This window comes from Thamnophis sirtalis, unplaced genomic scaffold (genome assembly GCF_051295495.1).
Source record: "Thamnophis sirtalis isolate CommonGarterSnake01/CBP01778 unplaced genomic scaffold, rThaSir2_p1.2 scaffold_2, whole genome shotgun sequence".
NCBI classification, from domain to species: Eukaryota; Metazoa; Chordata; class Lepidosauria; order Squamata; family Natricidae; genus Thamnophis; species Thamnophis sirtalis.
The window spans coordinates 45,327,522-45,344,402 of record NW_028261382.1 but is presented as its reverse complement, the minus strand read 5'-3'; the positions used below and the strand labels follow the sequence as shown (position 1 = coordinate 45,344,402).

Here is a 16,881-nt window from a genome sequence, read left to right as displayed (position 1 = left end):
TTCAAGGACTGATCTTGCCTTGCCAATTTGGTTCAGTAAAATTCCCGGCTTGGAGAGAGTCAATCCAACGGCTACGAAATCCAGGCCAATCCCGCCCGATCTCTTCTCCAAACCACCACAACAACCACAAAGAATATTGCATGTTATCTTTGTGTAGCCTCTATCAGGCAGATAAGCTTTGGGGGTGGGGGGGTGGGGGGGAGTGGGGGGGTGGGGGGAGAGGAAACAACCACTGATGCCTTCTTAGGAAATTGTTTAACCAGGATAAGCTAGGACTGTCTACACAACTGGTTAATTGTTCACCAGCTACAGAAACCAGTTTGAGCAAGAAGTAAAGAGACAGCTTAAAACATACACATACACACACACTTCCACCAAGAAGAGCTGTGGCAAGAAAGGGAAATAATAAAGAAAATATTAGGCTGGGAAGAATATGATGGACCCATGATGGTATGCATGCCATTGGTGGCACATGGAGCCTTCTCTGCGGGCACACGGGCTGTGGCCCCAGCCCAGTTCCACCGCACATATCCACGAGCCTCCCGCCAGCAAGCTGATTTTCGGGTCTCTGCCACGCATGGACAGGGGGTGGGGCGCATGTGGGAGACGCGTGCGCATGGGGTCACCCCGTTTTTGGTCCCAGGAGGCTTCAGGGAGGCCTGCTAGGCCCAAAAGGCGGGTGCCGGGTGTGTGTGCGCGCATGCATTGTATTATGGGGTAGGCACACATGCACATATGTATACTTTCCATCAGTGTGATCAGTGTTGTCACTGTGAGAGTACAAACGCTGGAATTAGAGCTGAGGTGGCGCAGTGATTAAATGCAGCACTGCAGGCTACTTCGGCTGACTGCAATTCTGCAGTTCGGCTGTTCAAATCTCACCGGCTCAAGGTTGACTCAGCCTTCCATCCTTCCGAGGTGGGTAAAATGAGGACCCGGATTGTTGTTGGGGGCGGTATGCTGACTCTGTAAACCGCTTAGAGAGGGCTGAAAGCCCTATGAAGCGGTATATAAGTCTAACTGCTATTGCTATTAAAGAACAAAGGAGAGACAGATTTGGAATAGATTTTACCAATGGTTGGATTTGAGGAATAGAAGCCGGAGCTTCTAAAAAACCAAAGACGTGTAAATCGAAAGAAGATGTACTAATATAGCATGGAAATGTAGCATTTATAAGGGGTCAAGTAAGTGCATATCATTAGTAATGTATGCGGGAGTATATAAGATATCCGTGTTATTCTTTAGTTTTGTACGGCGAAGATGACGCCAGGACGGTCGCACTGTGTCCAACTTTTATTTTTAACATTAAAGAATATTTTTTGGGGTGGGGGGGAAAGAAGAGCTGTAACATCTAACCACCAACATCTAGTTTCGAAAATTTCCTTTCTGGGGGGAGGGAACCAGCTCATTACCCCATCCCGGGAACCAGCCAATTTTTTTTTTTTCTGCAGTTTTAAAAGTCCCCACTTCCACGGAGCAGGAGGAATAATTTAATGAATATAAATGGTCTTTTTTTTTTTACCCTCTTTTTCTTCGCTGGCTGACAACTGCTTGGATTCCCTTCCTTGCAAAAAAGAAAAAAATTGTGTGAACTCAGGACAAGCCCCACAAAACACACACACACAAAGCACATTTCTCCTAGCCAAAGCAGCCTTGCCAGCTTTGCGTTCTCTTCTCCCACCCCCTCCTGCCTAATATTCACCCCTACACAACACACACACACACACACACACAAGCCGTATCCTGCTCCCATTTTCATGAATGGCTGTATTTTCCGCTCTCTTCCTTGCCTCTCCGGCTAATCCTTCCCAAAACCTTGGGACCTTGAACTCGGTGATTAGGTCTTGTGTAATCCCACCCCCAGGAGAGAAAACAAGGAGGGGGGGCCCTGCACAATCTTTTGCAAGCACCCCTCCCAAGATCACAGTTCACACCGAAGCATCCTCAAAAACAACCCCCCCCCAACACGCAGATGGTTTTGGGAAAGGAAGGAAAAAGGCCGGCTCGGCTGGGGGTGCCCGGCTCAGATTTTGCAACCCCAGGTTGCCCCCATGGCCTCCGTCCTTTTAATTCCTTCACCCGCCTGGTCCCCTCCAGCAATGTTTTCACTGGCCGCCAAAGCAGGCCTGGGAATAACTTTTTCAAGATGCTGAGCCTGAATTCAGAAGGGGAAAGTTGTTGTTGTTTTGTGTTTTTTATTCTTCCTTCTCTCCAGTGCCAGAGAAAGGCTGGATGGAGTTGGCATGATTTCCGGAGAATCTGGCCCGCGACGCCGATGAATTCCTAACTTTGGAAGTCCTCGTTTCTGGCTTTCCGAAGCGCTCCGTTTCCGCCATGACGTTCGCCGAGCTCCTGGATCAGATCGGGGGCATGGGCCGCTTCCAGATCCTGCAAGTCACCTTGCTGGTGATCCCGATTTTATTAACGGCCACCCATAATCTGCTCCAGAATTTTTCAGCCGGGATACCCGACCACCATTGCCGGGTCAGGCTAGTGCACAACAACGGCACCGATGCCCGTCCCAACCGGACTCAAATGCCAACCGGCGAGGAAGACCTCTGGGGGATTCCCAAAGATGCCAGCGGGCAACCCGAGAAATGCCTCCGGTTTGTGGCCCCCGAGGGGCCTCCACTGAATGCCAGCGACGAAGTTGGTGGCAACGGCACGGCGACTGAACCGTGCAAGGATGGATGGGTTTATGACCGAAGCATCTTCGCAAACACCATCATTATGGAGGTGAGAGGGCAGAGGTGGTGGTATAGTGTGTGTGTCTGTGTAGAACGACAATTGGGTTTGGGTTTTGTTGAGGTTTAGAAGTCCAGTTTTGAACCCCTGTGAAAATCCAGCCTCCAAAGTGTTGAGTTATCTTTTGTGGGTCGCTAAATTTTGGAAGGGGGGAGAGATTGCATTCTCAGAAGTAAGCCCGCGTTTTGAACCTTCTCCAGGACTCGATGGGTTGGAAGGGATCTCCAAAATGTCCCCCACACCCCCATGGTTGCAAAGGAAGCTTCCACAGAGGGAGGTGACCACAATTTTTGTAGGGGCAGGGAGAGAGAAAATCAACATGTATAAGACTAGGATTGTAAAAACCAAGATTCTGGCAGAAATTTTCTTCCTTTTTTCCCTTCCTCCATGCCAAGTGTACAGAACAAAGAATGAAAGTGTTGGAAAGGAGCTTGGGAGGTTTCTAGTCCAGCCCCTTGCTCCAGCATCCAAGGCTTGACTTGGATTAGATGAAGAGAGTCAGAAGGGACCTTGTAGGTCATCTAGTCCAGCCCCCTGCCCGAATAGGAGACTATACACCATTTCTGACAGAGGGCAGTCCAGTCTCTTCTTGAAAGCCTCCAGGGATGAAGCTCCCACAACTCCTGAGTAACAGAATAATAACAGATTAACGGAGTTGGAAGGGACCTTGTAGGTCATCTAGTCCAACCCCCCCTACCCAAGCAGGGGACCCTACATCATTTCCGACAGAGGGCAGTCCTGTCTCTTCTTGAAAGCCTCCAGGGATGAAGCTCCCACAACTTCCGAAGGCAACTTCTGTTTCATGGGTGGATTGTTCTCACTGTCAGGAAAATCCTCCTTATTTCCAGGTTGAATCTCTCCTTGGTCGGTTTCCATCCATTATTCCTTGTCTGGCCTTCAGGTGCTTTGGAGAATAGCTTGACCCCCCTCCTCTCTGTAGCATCGCCTCTATCATTCTGGACAAATGTCTGTCCAATCACTTCTTAAAAACTTCCAGTCAAAGTTATCTTGGCGTGTATGTATGATGGCTTTGTTGTAAGAATCAGGGACTTTATGCAATCTCCCCCCCCCCCCCTAATTGCTGCAATTGACTAGGAAGGGAGCAATGGTATTACCCATTTATCCTGTTCTCTTTCTAGTCAGTCGAAGAATTTACACATGCAAAAAAACCTATGTTTTTAACAGGCATTCAGTCTCAGAGCTGAATGAGATGGGTGTGAAGTTCACCGAACATCCTTAACTAGGATGCAAGGAGTGAAGTTAGAAGATCATGTGAAAGAGAAAGAGAAGAGATTCTACCAGCCAATCCAGAGAGGGTTTAGATTTAACCCTGAATAGATTATTCAGCCCTGGAACAATTTGTCTCCAGAAGTTGTGGGTGCTCCCATCACTGGAGGTTTTAAAGAAGAGATTGGATAGCCATTTGTCTGAAATGGGCATAGGGTTTCCTGCCTGAGTAAGGGGTTGGACTAGAAGACCTCCCAGGTCCCTTCTAACTCTGTTTGTCCTTCCTTTCTTTCTCCTTCCTTCTCCTCCTCTTTATCCTTCCTTCCTTCTCCTCGTTCTCCCCCTTCCTCCTCCTTCTCAAATTTCTCCTTCCTTCTTTCCTAGAAGGTTTTTAAGAAGAGATTGGACAGCCATTTGTCTGAAATGGCATAGGGTTTTCTGCTTGAGTAGGGGTTGGGCTAGAAGACCTCCAAGGTCCCTTCTAACTCTGTCCTTCCTTCCTTTTCCTCCTCCTACCTCTTCCTCCTCTTTCTCATTTTCTGCTTCCTTCCTTTTCCTCCTCCCTCTTCCTCCTCCTCTCTTTCTCATTTTCTCCTTCCCGCCTTCCTTCCTAGGTGGTTTTTAAAGAAGAGATTGGACAAATTTGTCTGAAATGGTGTAGGGTCTCCTGTTGAATCAGGGGGCTGGACTAGAAGACCTCCAAGGTCCCTTCTAAGTCTGTCCTTCCTTCCTTCCTTTTCCTCCTTCTACCTCTTCCTCCTCCTCTTTCTTATTTTCTCCTTCCTTCCTTTTCCTCCTTCTCCCTCTTCCTCCTCCTCTCTTTCTCATTTTCTCCTTTCCTCCTTCCTTCCTAGAAGGTTTTTAAAGAAGAGATTGGACAAGTTTGTCTGAAATGCTATAGGGTCTCCTGTTGAATCAGGGGGTTGGACTAGAAGACCTCCAAGGTCCCTTCTAAGTCTGTCCTTCCTTCCTTCCTTTTCCTCCTTCTCCCTCTTCCTCCTCCTCTTTCTCATTTTCTCCTTTCCTCCTTCCTTCCTAGGTGGTTTTTAAAGAAGAGATTGGACAAGTTTGTCTGAAATGCTATAGGGTCTCCTGTTGAATCAGGGGGTTGGACTAGAAGACCTCCAAGGCCCCTTCCAACTCTATTGTTCTATTAAATGAAATTTTCTGCTCCTATCTTCCTATGTTGTTTCCCCCCCCCCTTCCTATTGTTTAAGTAAGTTTATGTTTTTGAAGCCGTTTCCCCCCTGTTGTTTCTACTTTGGATACATTGCGATTGTTGCAAAACACCAGCAGTTCTTTGAAATATATTTATTAAATTTATGTGGACGCCTGTGGCGCTTTCCAGAGTGACTCTGGGCTGCCTGCAAATCGAGGACATCAGTCATTCCCTCACAAGTTAATGCCCCTGAGGCTGTCTTGATTTTATTGGCGGGCTAGATCCGGGGAGGGGGGGTGTCTCCAAAACTTTGGGTGACTTTTAAGACTTGCAGACTTCACAAACCTAGCAGAGATGGCTCAAATATCAGCATATCTCAAGGACAATTCAAACGAGAGATATAAACTGGAGTGGAGAAGATGGATTGACTACACTCAAAATAAATATGGGACTAAGAAATTCCAGATAGTTTATGACTGAAGAAACAAGGAATGATATATAATCTGTTTAGAGCTAGCCTAGCAAAGAGGAGTTAAAGCTCAAATGAAAGATGATACTAACTTTCTTTAAGTTCATTTTAGAATATCTTTGTTAAAGATTTAAACCCTGTATTGGTTCTGGGAAGTTGGGGGGGGGGGGTTGGGGGGGTGGGGTTTGAGTGGGGAGGGCAGGGGGGGGGAGGTAAACATTTGTAAAAGTTTTTTTTTCCTAAAATTTTCAATTAAAAAAAAAAAGACTTGCAGACTTCAACTCCCAGAATTCCTCAGCCAGCATGGATGCAAGGAATGAGCTTAGATTAGATCACGGGAAGGAGGAAGAGGAGAAATAGACTCCGCCAGTTAACCCAGGGAGGGCTTAAGATTTAGCCCTGGATGAATTACAGGTAGTCTTTGATTTACAACAGGCAGAGGGATTCTGGGAGGTGAAGTCCACAAGGCTTCAAGCCGCCATGATTGGAAATCTCTTGATCTAGAATGACCCCCCGAGCTTTCACTTAATGCCGCCTGGGGAATTCTGGGGGTTGAAGTCCACAGGTTGCCAAATTTGGAGACCCCTGATTGACATCCCGCCTTGAGCTCGGGAGTTCAAGCATTCCCTCCTTCCAGTTTCCCTGGCACAACAATCCTGCGAGGGAGGGTTAGCAGTCCATTGCACAATGTGCACAAATTAAAGGTTGGTTTTGTTTTGCTCCTTGGGGGTGTTTTATTTGCTTTTGTTTGCATGTTGCTCTTTCGATTGACTTATTTTTATCAGATTGTTTTTTAAAGTTGTTTAGGAGTCTAGTGGCCCACTTCAGGAAACTCAGTTCTGCAGCAAATTCTTCTCATCCCCAAGGAGCTTACAATCAACCTCTCTCTCCCCTCTCTCCTTCCCTCCCTCTCCCTTTCCCCCCTCTGTCTCTCTGTCTTGACTCTCTTTCCCTCCTCTCTCGTCTTTTTGCCTCCCTCCCTGTCTTTCTGTGTCGTCTCTTTCCCTGCCTCTTTTCCCACCCTCTTTCCATCTCTTTCCCTCCCTCCCTCTTTCCCCGTCTCTGTGTCTCGTTTCTCTCTTTCCCTCCTTATGTTTCTCTTATCTCTTTCCCTCCATCTTTCTTGTCTCTCTTTCCCTCCCTACATTTGTCTGTCTTTCTGTGTCTCATCCCTTTCCCTCCCTCTTTCCCCCTTCCCTCTTCATCTCTTTCCTTCCCTCCCTCTTTCCTTCCGTTTCTCTTTCCCTCCATATCTCTCTCATCTCTTTCCCTCCATCTTCCTTGTCTCTTTCCCTCCTTCTGTCTCTCGTCTCTTTCCCTCCCTCTCTTTCTTGTCTTTCCCTCCATCTCGTCTTTTCCTCCCTCCCTCCATCTGTCTGTTTCATCTCTTTCCTCCCTCTCTTCCCTCTGTCTCTCTCGTCTCTCTTTCCCCCTCCCTCCCTCCCTGTCTCTCTCTCTTCCCCTCCTCTCTGCCTCTTTCCCTCCATCTTCCTTGTCTCTTTCCCTCCTCCTGTCTCTCTCGTCTCTTTCCCACCCTCTCTTTCTTGTCTCTTTCCCTCCATCTTTTCTCTTTTCCTCCCTCCCTCCATCTCTGTCCGTCACTTTCTGTTTCATCTCTTTCCCTCCCTCCCTCCCTCTCATCTTTTTCCCTCCCTCTCTCTTCCCCCACTCTCTCTGTGTCTCTTGTTTCTCTCTCTCTTTTCTCTAACTGTTTTCCCTTCCACCAGTGGGACCTGGTTTGCAACCGGAAGACGCGGAGACAGATGGCCCAGTCCATTTACATGGGAGGAGTTCTTGCTGGTGCTCTTATACTTGGGAGCTTAGCAGACAGGTGGGTGTTTATAAACAGAGCCATGCATTGAAGGTGAACATAGCCAGAAACTGGGGACAACTGCAACAATGATGGATTAGTACGTATCCCACTTCTGCCACCAATCCTGCCCCTCTAAGTTTGTGGAAGTCACTCTCTTGGCCTCAGCCTTCTCCCCTGCCTCCCTGTGGGAGTAATTATGGCCTCTCATAAAAGAGAAGGAGTAAGAGAAAGGGAAAAGGAAAGAGGAAAAAGAAAAAAAGGGAAAGGGAAAGAGAAAGGAAAGAAAAATGAAAAAGAAAGAAAGAGAAAGAAAGAGAAAAGGTGAGGAAAAAATGAAAAGAAATGGAAGGGAAAGAGAAAAAGGAAAAGGAAAGGAAAGGAAGGGAAAGGAAAAGGAAAAAGAAAAGGGAAAGAAAAAAGAAAAAGGAAAAGAAAAAAGAAAAAGGGAAAGAGAAAAAAGAAAAAGGGAAAAAAGAAAAAGAAAAGAGAGGACCAAGAGAGAGATCAAGTTAAGATTCCACAGGTGGAAGATGAATGGCCCCTCCCATAGGACATAAAAGAGGAGCGAAAGGGGAGTGGACTTTTGCAGGAAACAATCCGTTTGTTCGGTCATTAGATTCGTTTCAGGAGTGTGAAGATCTGCCCGTGAATCTCAGAGACTCTGTGCCCAGAGTCTTTCCTTGCATTTGGGAAAATATTGACATGGCAGCTTTCCAAGATAGATGAGGTCTGTGGTCATAAATACTCCTTTGAAAGACTGTTTGCCAGGCCTTGGCTGAAGGTGAATGAGAGGAATTCACATTCGTTTAATAAAAAGGGTTTTGTCGGGACCAGGACTCTGCCTCCTGCTTTTTGAGGAAGCCTAGATCAGAACCACTGCTAACAATATCAATATACCTATTATGACTGCAACCTCTGAAGAAGAGGAAATGGTTCCCATGGATTGACGCAGAATTCTGTGCCGCAGGTTCGGCCGCAAAGCAATCTTAACTTGGTCCTACCTCCAGATGGCTGTTTCGGGGGTGTGCACGGCTTTTGCTCCCAATTATGCAGCCTATTGTGCCTTCCGGTTCCTGGTTGGCATGGCACTCTCTGGCATTGTCCTCAACTGCATGTCTTTAGGTAAGAGGGGAGGAAGTTGGTCAAGCGTGGGTGGGGGGTTGGACTAGATGACCTACAAGGTCCCTTCCAACTCTGTTAATCTGTTAAACATCTGTTAAACAAAACCAGCTGGGGGGGGGAGAGAAATGGTCAGGATGGGAAAAACAAGATATTCACAGGATTCCAGAGTATTAAAGGCCACTTTTAAGAGTTTGCAGCCTAATCAAGGGTTTCCCAGTCACTTTTAAGATGCATGGATTCCAGTTCCCAGAATTTCCCAGCCAGCCATACGTGGACTTCAACTCCCAGAATTCCCCAGCCAGCAAGTTTTCAAATGTATGGACTTCAACTCCCAGCATGCAGCTGGGAAATGCTAGGAGTTGAAGTCCACGTATCTTAAAGTTAGCAGAAACTTTTAAAATAGATTTTCCCAGGATTCCCCAACCAGCATGCTGGGAGTTGAAGTCTACGCATTTCAAAATTTGCTGGCTAGGGAATTCTGGGAGTTAAAGACCAGGTTGGATTCGGGCCTGACAGACCGCTGTCGGGAGCAAACAGCTCGCGAGGAGGGGGGATGGCAAAGGTTATTTTGCAGGCTTGCAATTTTGCGCATTCCTCACTCCTCAAGCAATGTTTGGTCCCCAGCGTGCTGTCGACCTATCCAAATATTTATCTCTGCGGTTTGCCATACCTGACTCTTAATTTGATTAAGACCCACTGGGAACAACAGGTCATATGATCTGCAGAGATTGCAGGAATAATTGAGGGGGGGGGGGGACACATCACGCTCCCTCAGAGCCAGGGAAGGAAATGATGCAAGCAGAACCTCAAGTGTCTCTTGGATTGCCAATTGAAGTTGGGGAAAAGGCACTATGTGGTGCTGTTGTACGCTTCTCTGGCCACTTTTGCATTATTCGGGAATGACTGAAAAAGACTTTTTTTCCCCCATGGTATGGAGCAAGGTATTATTGCTCGCAGAGAAAAGGGGTTTTAATGTTGGAGGAGAGGAGCCTTGGATTGGAGGTAAGGTGGCAACCAATTTGGAAATCAGTAGTGTGTTCGCATTCCAAGTATCATGTAGAATTAAATCAGTGTCCAAGGCAAAACAATCCTTAAAGTTCCAATTTAATAAAGCAGACATCTTAGCACAACTTGAATCAAGTTTTCTCAAGGTTGACAGCTTCAAGAGGACTTCAACTCCCGGAATTCCCCAGCCAGCCATGCTTTAAGAAGAGTGGGCTTCAACTCCCAGAGTTCCTCCACCTGCACGCATGGTCTTCAACTCCCAGAAGCCTGCTGGCTGGCTGGCTGGGGAATTCTGGGAGTTGAAGTCCACCCATCTTAATGTGGTCAACCTTGAGAAAACAAGGTGTAAACTAACAAGATTAATGCCCATGCTTTCTTCTTCCTTTGCACTAGTCCTGGAATGGGTACCCACCAACACCCGCACCATTGCTGGCACACTGGTGGGGTATTCTGCCACCTTTGGGCAAATCATCCTTCCTGGTCTGGCATGCGCGCTTCCGGATTGGCGCCAGCTACAATTCACCGCATCCATGCCGTTCTTCATTTTCTTCATATACTCGTGGTGAGCAAGGAGGCCTTCCCTAAAAACCTTATTGTTAAGTGAATCACTGCGGTTGTCAAGTTAGCAACCCGGTTGTAAAATGAAACTGGCTTCCCCGTTGACTCGGCTGGTCAGAAGGACGCAAAAGTGGATCACGGGACACTGGAAACCCGTCATGAATATGAGTCAGTTGTCAAAGGGTCTGAATTTTGATCATGTGGGATGCTGCAATGGCCGTTAAATGTGAAAAAAAAAACGGGTCACAAGTCACGTTTATCAGCGCCATTGTCATTTTGAACGGTTTATAAGTTGAAAGCTGTTATTCCTGGCCCTGGATTCAAATCTCACCTCCTCACCGCCACAAATTCACATTTTAGAGATTGATTTTGCTCGTTTTCCGCTCCTGGTTCCGAAGCCATTTTGAACAGTCGCTAAATGGACGGTTGAGCGGTCCCCCAATTTTGTGACGTGGTGGCCCAGAGAGGGGAGGGTACCCCGATCTAGTTGAAGCGGCCTGTTTCTGATGGAAGAAGCTAGGTCTTTCCAAAGTCACCAGAATGGGTTTTTTTCACGCAGGTGGTTTGCAGAATCGGCCCGGTGGCTGGTGCTGTCCGGTAAAGCAGAACAGGCGGTCGACGTGTTGAAGAAGGTGGCTCAGCTGAATGGGAAGAAAGACGAAGGAGAGAAACTCAGCACCGAGGTACGAAGGGATAGAGCAAAGTAAATATAGGTTAGTGGGGTTGATGCTCTTTGTTGTGGCCCGTCAACGGCCAGTAGAGCTGGCAGTTGGTTCGGAGAGTGAGGAGGGTTGGGGAGGAACCTGGGCCAGTCCTGGAGTCTGTGGAAGGCTCTGAGGAGGGCTCTGTGTCGGAGGCAGAGGGGGGGGCAGAGCCATCCAACAGTTATCAGCTGCCTTCAGAGTCAGACATCAGTGAGGCAGAGGAACAGCTGGAGCCTGTTCCCAGTGTGCGCATGCGCAGAGCTGCCAGACGAAGGGAACAGCTAAAGAACAGGGATTGTCTTGGAGTAAGGCCACAGGTGGACGGTGAATGGCCCCTCCCATAGGGAATAAAAGAGGAGCGAAAGGGGAGTGGAGCTTGCAGGAGTTCCATTCATCAGAGTGATGATCTCTTCCTGACTTCTTGCCAAGTAATTGCTGCTACAGCATGGCCTTTGGAAGATATCTGCCTGCCAGCTCTCCAAGCCTGATAAAAGTCTTTAGTTGTGAAATCTCTTGAAAAGACTGATGGCCAGGACTTTGCTGGAGAGGAATTCACTTTAAACTAAATAAAAGGGGTTTTATCAGGATGAGGAGTCGGCTTCCTGCTTTTGAGAAGCCTAGGTCAGAACACTCTCGTGGAAATCGTCGGTTCCTATTTGATGGTGGGAACTGCATCTTTTAGAAATGGGAGGCTTCCGAACTTCAGTTTGAAAGAAACCAGTTTAAGGTTTGACGATTTAGTCCGGGGTGCCAAACCTCGCCGACTTTTAAGACCTGTGAACTTCAACTCCCCGAATTCCCCAAAATGCTGGAAGTTCATGGCCATGCCGTCGTAAGCAAACCTGGTTGCAAAACCTAAAACCAGGGAACAATTAATCTCCTAATAATTAGCCACCCTGTAGAAACACCCAAGTTTCTAGTCCTTATGGTTGCTCCGAGAGCAGGATCTTTAGGGATGCGTGGCTGGGGAATTCTGGCAGGTCTTAAAAGTCGCCGAGGTTGGACACTCTTGGTTTAGTCTGAGTGGCACATTTGCTGAGTCAGTCCCTCGGTTTTGAAAGCTAGCAGATTCCTATTTGGTGGGATCTTATAGGGGTTGACATCGTTTTGAGAATCCCAAGCGAATTTCTCCTGCTGGATCTGGTTCCAGAGCCAAGGTCCTTATGGGAAGGGATAACAGGGGCTGGGTCCTTCGAACAAAATTTTAAAAGCCAGTTCCATGGGGCCAAATGAGATAGAACCTTACGAGAAAATACCCCAAACGGCAAGAGACGCTGAGCAAAACACTGGTTGTGGCACTCGCTTCTCCCCTTTGTTGTTGGGTGTTAGGTCTTGAAATCCAGCATGCAGAAGGAAATGACGTTGGCCCAGTCGTCCTACACCTTCGCCTCCTTGGTCCGGACGCCCACGGTACGCCGGATCTCCTGCTGCATTTCCAGCGTGTGGTACGTTTCAGTGGGCACCCTTCCTTCCCTAACGACCTCGTTCTCGGAGCTGCCATGAGGACTAGAAACCTAAGTGTCGACTTCTACAAGATTCACGAAGATCCCAATTAATTTTTTTTAGGTTTGCAACCAGTTTCGCTTACTACGGCCTGGCGATGGACCTCCAACATTTCGGCTTCAGCATCTACCTCATCCAGGTGGCCTTTGGTACTATTGATATCCCTGCCAAGCTGGGCTCGGCCATCGGCATGAGTTACATCGGAAGGAGGGCCACACAGGCTTCATCTGTTATCTTGGCCGGGCTGGCCATTTTGGTCAATATCTTGGTACCCTCAGGTGAATCATCTGAAGTTGGTGCAGGTGCCGAGGGAAGCCATTTTTAGCTCCCTGGGTCCAAAATTAATGTGACTTGAATGCCAGCAGCTCACAAAGAACAGAGCTAGTCCTTGGGTTATGACGGCAAGTGGAACTGGAATTTTCAGATATACTGTAAGCAGTGCTGTTATCAGCCTCCTTTTGCAAAACTGGGTTGTTAGCAAAAGCTAAAATAAAAAAGGCACCGTTTTTAACAAGAGGGACATTTTGTTAAATTTAAATTAAGGCTTATCCTGAAACAGGTTATCCAACTTTGGCATTTAAGCCATGTCGATGTCAAGTCTCAGAATTCCCCAGCCAGCCATGCTGGCTGGGAGATTCTGGGAGTTGAAGTCCACCCATTTGAAAGAATGTCAGCTGGGGAATTCTGGGAGTTGACCCCCACCCTCTTAAAGCATGCTGGCTGGGGAATTCTGGGAGTTGAAGTCCACCCATTTTAAAGCATGCTGGCTGGGGGAGTCTGGGAGTTGAAGTCCACCCATTTTAAAGCATGCTGGCTGGGGGAGTCTGGGAGTTGAAGTCCACCCATTTTAAAGCATGCTGGCTGGGGGAGTCTGGGAGTTGAAGTCCACAAGTCTTCAAATGACCGAGGTTGGATACCACTGCTGTAAAAATGTATTGTGGCTCCTACTTTCCAATTTTGACAGTATAGAATTTGTTTTAGCATGGAGTGTCCGAGCATTCCTGTTTTCATCTCCCCTTTTTTCCCCCTCCTCTGCGGTTTTTCACCCGACCGAAGATTTACGGACACTGAGAACGTTTTTGGCCGTGCTTGGCAAAGGATGCCTCGCGTCTTCTTTCAACTGTCTGTACCTGTACACGGGAGAACTGTACCCCACGGTGATCAGGTATGTCGCCCTAATACCTCCGAGGCTCTTGAACCCTCGGCTGGTTTTCAAGTCTTCATAACGGCACTTCGATGTTTTCTGTTGTATGATCCAAGTGGCCAAATTATTCCCTCTTTGAGTCAAAGTTTGCGCTATCACATACCTGGTGCAGAACCAGGAGTGAAAAATCAGCAAAAACCAATCTCTTAAAATGTGAATTCGAGGCAGGTGGTGAGAATTTGAACCCACGGCCAGGAATGAGAAGTTATACAGGTAGATCTCGACGTATAACCAGAGTCGGGACCAGAATTTCCATCGCAGAGCAAGACAGTTAAGGGAGCTTAATGACCCTTTTTTTGCCACCGTTGTTAAGCAAGTCATTCAGCGAATCTGGATTGCCACACTGATTTTGGTTGTCGGAATCTGGCTGGGAAAGTCTCAAATGACAATCACGAGACATGGCACACATCGTAAATACAGGCTGCTTCATAAATACAGGTAGTCCTTGACTTACAACAGTCCGTTTAGTGACCGCTCAGTTACGACAGCACTGTAAATGTGACTTACGGCACATTTTGCAGCATCTCTCTGATCATGTGATCAAAAATTCAAATGCTTGGCAACTGCTTCATATTTACGACAGCTGTAGCATCCTGGGGTCATGCGATCCCCTTTTGCGACCTTCCAACAAGCAAAGTCAATGTGGGAAGCCAGATTCACTTAACAACCGTGTTATTAACTTTCCAACTGCAGTGATTCCCTTAACAAATGTGGCAAGATTGTGAAACGGGGCAAAACTCCCTTGGCAAAACGTCGCGCTTAACAGCATCAAATTTGAGCTCGATCGAGGTCGTAAGCCGAGGACTACCCGTACCTGAATTTTGATCACACGACTGTGGGGATGCTGCCCACAGTGGGGATGCTGCCCCCATAAGGGCAAGGCGGAAACCCACAACAAGCCAAGATCAAACATTCCTAAAAGGCAGGCCGGAGTGAAAATTCAGCTATTTATTTTTCCTTTCATCGGTTTGTGCCTTCTGTCCTTCAAAGGCGGTTTGTTACTGTTGCAGACAAACCGGGATGGGGCTCGGGAGCACCCTGGCCCGTGTGGGTGGCATTGTGGCACCCATGATCAAAATGACGGGTGAACATTGTTCCTATCTTCCATCGCTCATCTATGGGACGGCCCCCATCCTCTCCGGTATTGCCGCGGTCTTCCTGCCCGAGACCCTCAACGTGCCGCTTCCTGATACTATAGACGAGGTGGAAGGGAGGTGAGTTTCTTGCACACTCAGAAAAGCAAGTGTGATGCCAATAGGGTTTTGGGGGGGGGGGGAGGTGTTGGAGTAGGGTCCAGGAATGAGGAAAGCTGGATTTCTCAAATTTTGACTTCAATTCCCAGAATCCCTATGCAATCTGGAGAATTCTGGGGGTTATAGGAAATTCTGGGAGTTAGTTAATATATTTTATTCGTATCCTACCTTTATTATTTTTATGAATAACTAGCTGATAACATGGCGTTGCCCAGGTATTCATTTATCCTAATCCATACATTTGTCCTCAAAAATAATCTTGGACCAAACGTAATGCCTAATGTTGGATTTTCCACCTTACCAGAGGGAGCCCCCTTGTGGAGGACTGTTAAGCCGCTACCATGGCAACTCCACTACGCTGTACAGTAGAAGCCATTTTACAACAGTACAGTAGAAGCCATTTTAAGGCACAACAGGCTGTATCTTAACAGAACACCCCCCCAAGGATGTTAGGGGTGTCTTACCCCCATACTATTAATTTCCAGAGAGTAAACTGGCTCTCCAAATCACTCGCTGGGGAATTCTGGGAGAGGGAGTACACTCAATTTAAAAGCATCTCCTGAAATTTCTGCTTGTTTTTAAATATTCCAGAATAACCCCGGAGAGACAGTCCCTTACCGGTCAGAGCCAAGAACCAGTTTTGCTCCAGAAATTGGAGCAAAAGAAAACCCTGGATGGCGAAATTTGCTAAAATGGGGAAAACAAGGAATCAGAAATTACTGCAAGTTCATTAGATGTGTTTAATTGTCTTATTTTTTTTTGCCTTTGGGTGGGAGGTTGGATTTCCAGATTTAAAAAAAAATCAACCAAATAAATGAATAAGAATTGTTGAAAATTGTAGTCATGCCTCTCTGATATTTTGACGACTGGACTAAGTCCCATCTCTAAGAATGTGCTAATATGCAAGTAGTCCTCAACATACAAATCATTCATTTAGTGACATTTCAAAGTTATACAGGTGTTTTCTTGACTTATAGCCACAGTTGGGACTCAATTCGCACTAAAATATGATTTTAGAATTCTGAACGAACGACCACCTTTTGCGATCACATGACAAAGGGAAGTCAAGGGGGAAGCCTGATTCACTTAACAACCGGGTTAAGAAAATCCATAAAATGGGGTGAAACCCACTTAACAAATATCTCATTTAACAGAAACGTTGGGCTCGATTCGAGGATTATCTGTAACATTTTTAGAAAGTGAAAATATCAAGGTTGCCCAAGCTTTTGCAATCAATATTGGAATAATGCATCTCCTAAATATCACTCTTAACAGCCCCCCGCCAACCTCCCGCCCCAGTGTTGCCAATTCCCTCTTCCAGACCCAGATTGGCTGAGGAGGATCTCTCTGGATCTCGCCAGCTTTAAACAAATCTAGACTGGACAATAAACAATATTGCCTGTTCCCTTGCAGCAGCCGCATATTAGAGACAACCTTGATCTGAGCTCTGTGGCTCAACCGTTGCCGCTTAGAAGAAAATAATTAAAATCCACATCCAATTGCTGGACCGACACCACAGGAGTAAATAAAAGCAGTATTTATTCGCTAATGCTTATTACAGCCTTAAAATAAAATCGGGGAGGAGGGGAGGGAGCCAAAATATATTTCAGCTTCTACTGCAAGAATAAAAGATGGGGTCGGAAGCAGTGTTTCCTCTAAGCTGCGCACCTGCGCGGCCGTGCACATAACAAGAAAACACCGCGCACAAGTTTCAAACTGCAGCCCAGTATCTCTTTAAATGTGACTGAAAATATCCCCCCTCCCTTTCCTTTCCTTCTTTCCCATTTCCTTTCCTTTCCCTCTCTTCCCTTCCTTCCTTCCTGGGGGTCTGAGGGAGAGGGAGGGGACCCTTTTCCTCCTTGCCCCCCTCCCCAACATCTCCTCTGATGGCAATTATGGCTAAAAACAATTCAGGTGCTCAGACATGAAAATGTGCCGCTCAAACACGATACTTTTCCGCACACACTGAAAAAAAATTAGAGAGAACATTGGTGGGAAGGTATGGAAAGTCTCAATATTTACTTCTTTATTTTTTTAAAGAAAGGAAGCCCAAATTCCAATCAAGAGGGTGCACAAATCAATTACTCGGAAAGGAAGGAGAAAAAAGAACAAGCAACCA

General features: G+C 46.9%; 2 protein-coding genes across 2 annotated transcripts in view; one reads left to right on the top strand and one right to left on the bottom strand.

The window, feature by feature from the left end:
* Nucleotides 1-1,967: 1,967 nt before the first annotated feature.
* LOC106546825 (solute carrier family 22 member 6-A) lies at nucleotides 1,968-15,597 on the top strand. The gene is made up of 10 exons (XM_014063798.2): nucleotides 1,968-2,736; nucleotides 7,328-7,431; nucleotides 8,381-8,535; nucleotides 9,934-10,102; nucleotides 10,658-10,781; nucleotides 12,132-12,247; nucleotides 12,369-12,583; nucleotides 13,362-13,470; nucleotides 14,520-14,723; nucleotides 15,354-15,597. Exons 1-10 carry the CDS (start codon nucleotides 2,335-2,337, stop codon nucleotides 15,451-15,453), a joined length of 1,698 nt encoding a protein of 565 aa, XP_013919273.2. The 5' UTR covers nucleotides 1,968-2,334; the 3' UTR covers nucleotides 15,454-15,597.
* Nucleotides 10,447-16,881, bottom strand: part of DPF2 (double PHD fingers 2) — a 30,835-nt gene continuing 24,400 nt past the window's right edge. The window contains exon 12 of the transcript XR_015695507.1: nucleotides 10,447-10,739. The gene's annotated coding sequence lies outside the window, so the exon portion shown is untranslated. The remainder of the gene's footprint in view (nucleotides 10,740-16,881) is intronic.

Bases quoted from the DNA above. Each gene is read 5' to 3' on its own strand.
- LOC106546825 (XM_014063798.2), top strand. From the start codon at position 2,335: ATGACGTTCGCCGAGCTCCTGGATCAGATCGGGGGCATGGGCCGCTTC. The intron at 13,471-14,519 runs GTATGTCGCCCT...TTACTGTTGCAG, and splicing joins CTGTACCCCACGGTGATCAG to ACAAACCGGGATGGGGCTCG. The intron at 14,724-15,353 runs GTGAGTTTCTTG...TAAATATTCCAG, and splicing joins ATAGACGAGGTGGAAGGGAG to AATAACCCCGGAGAGACAGT.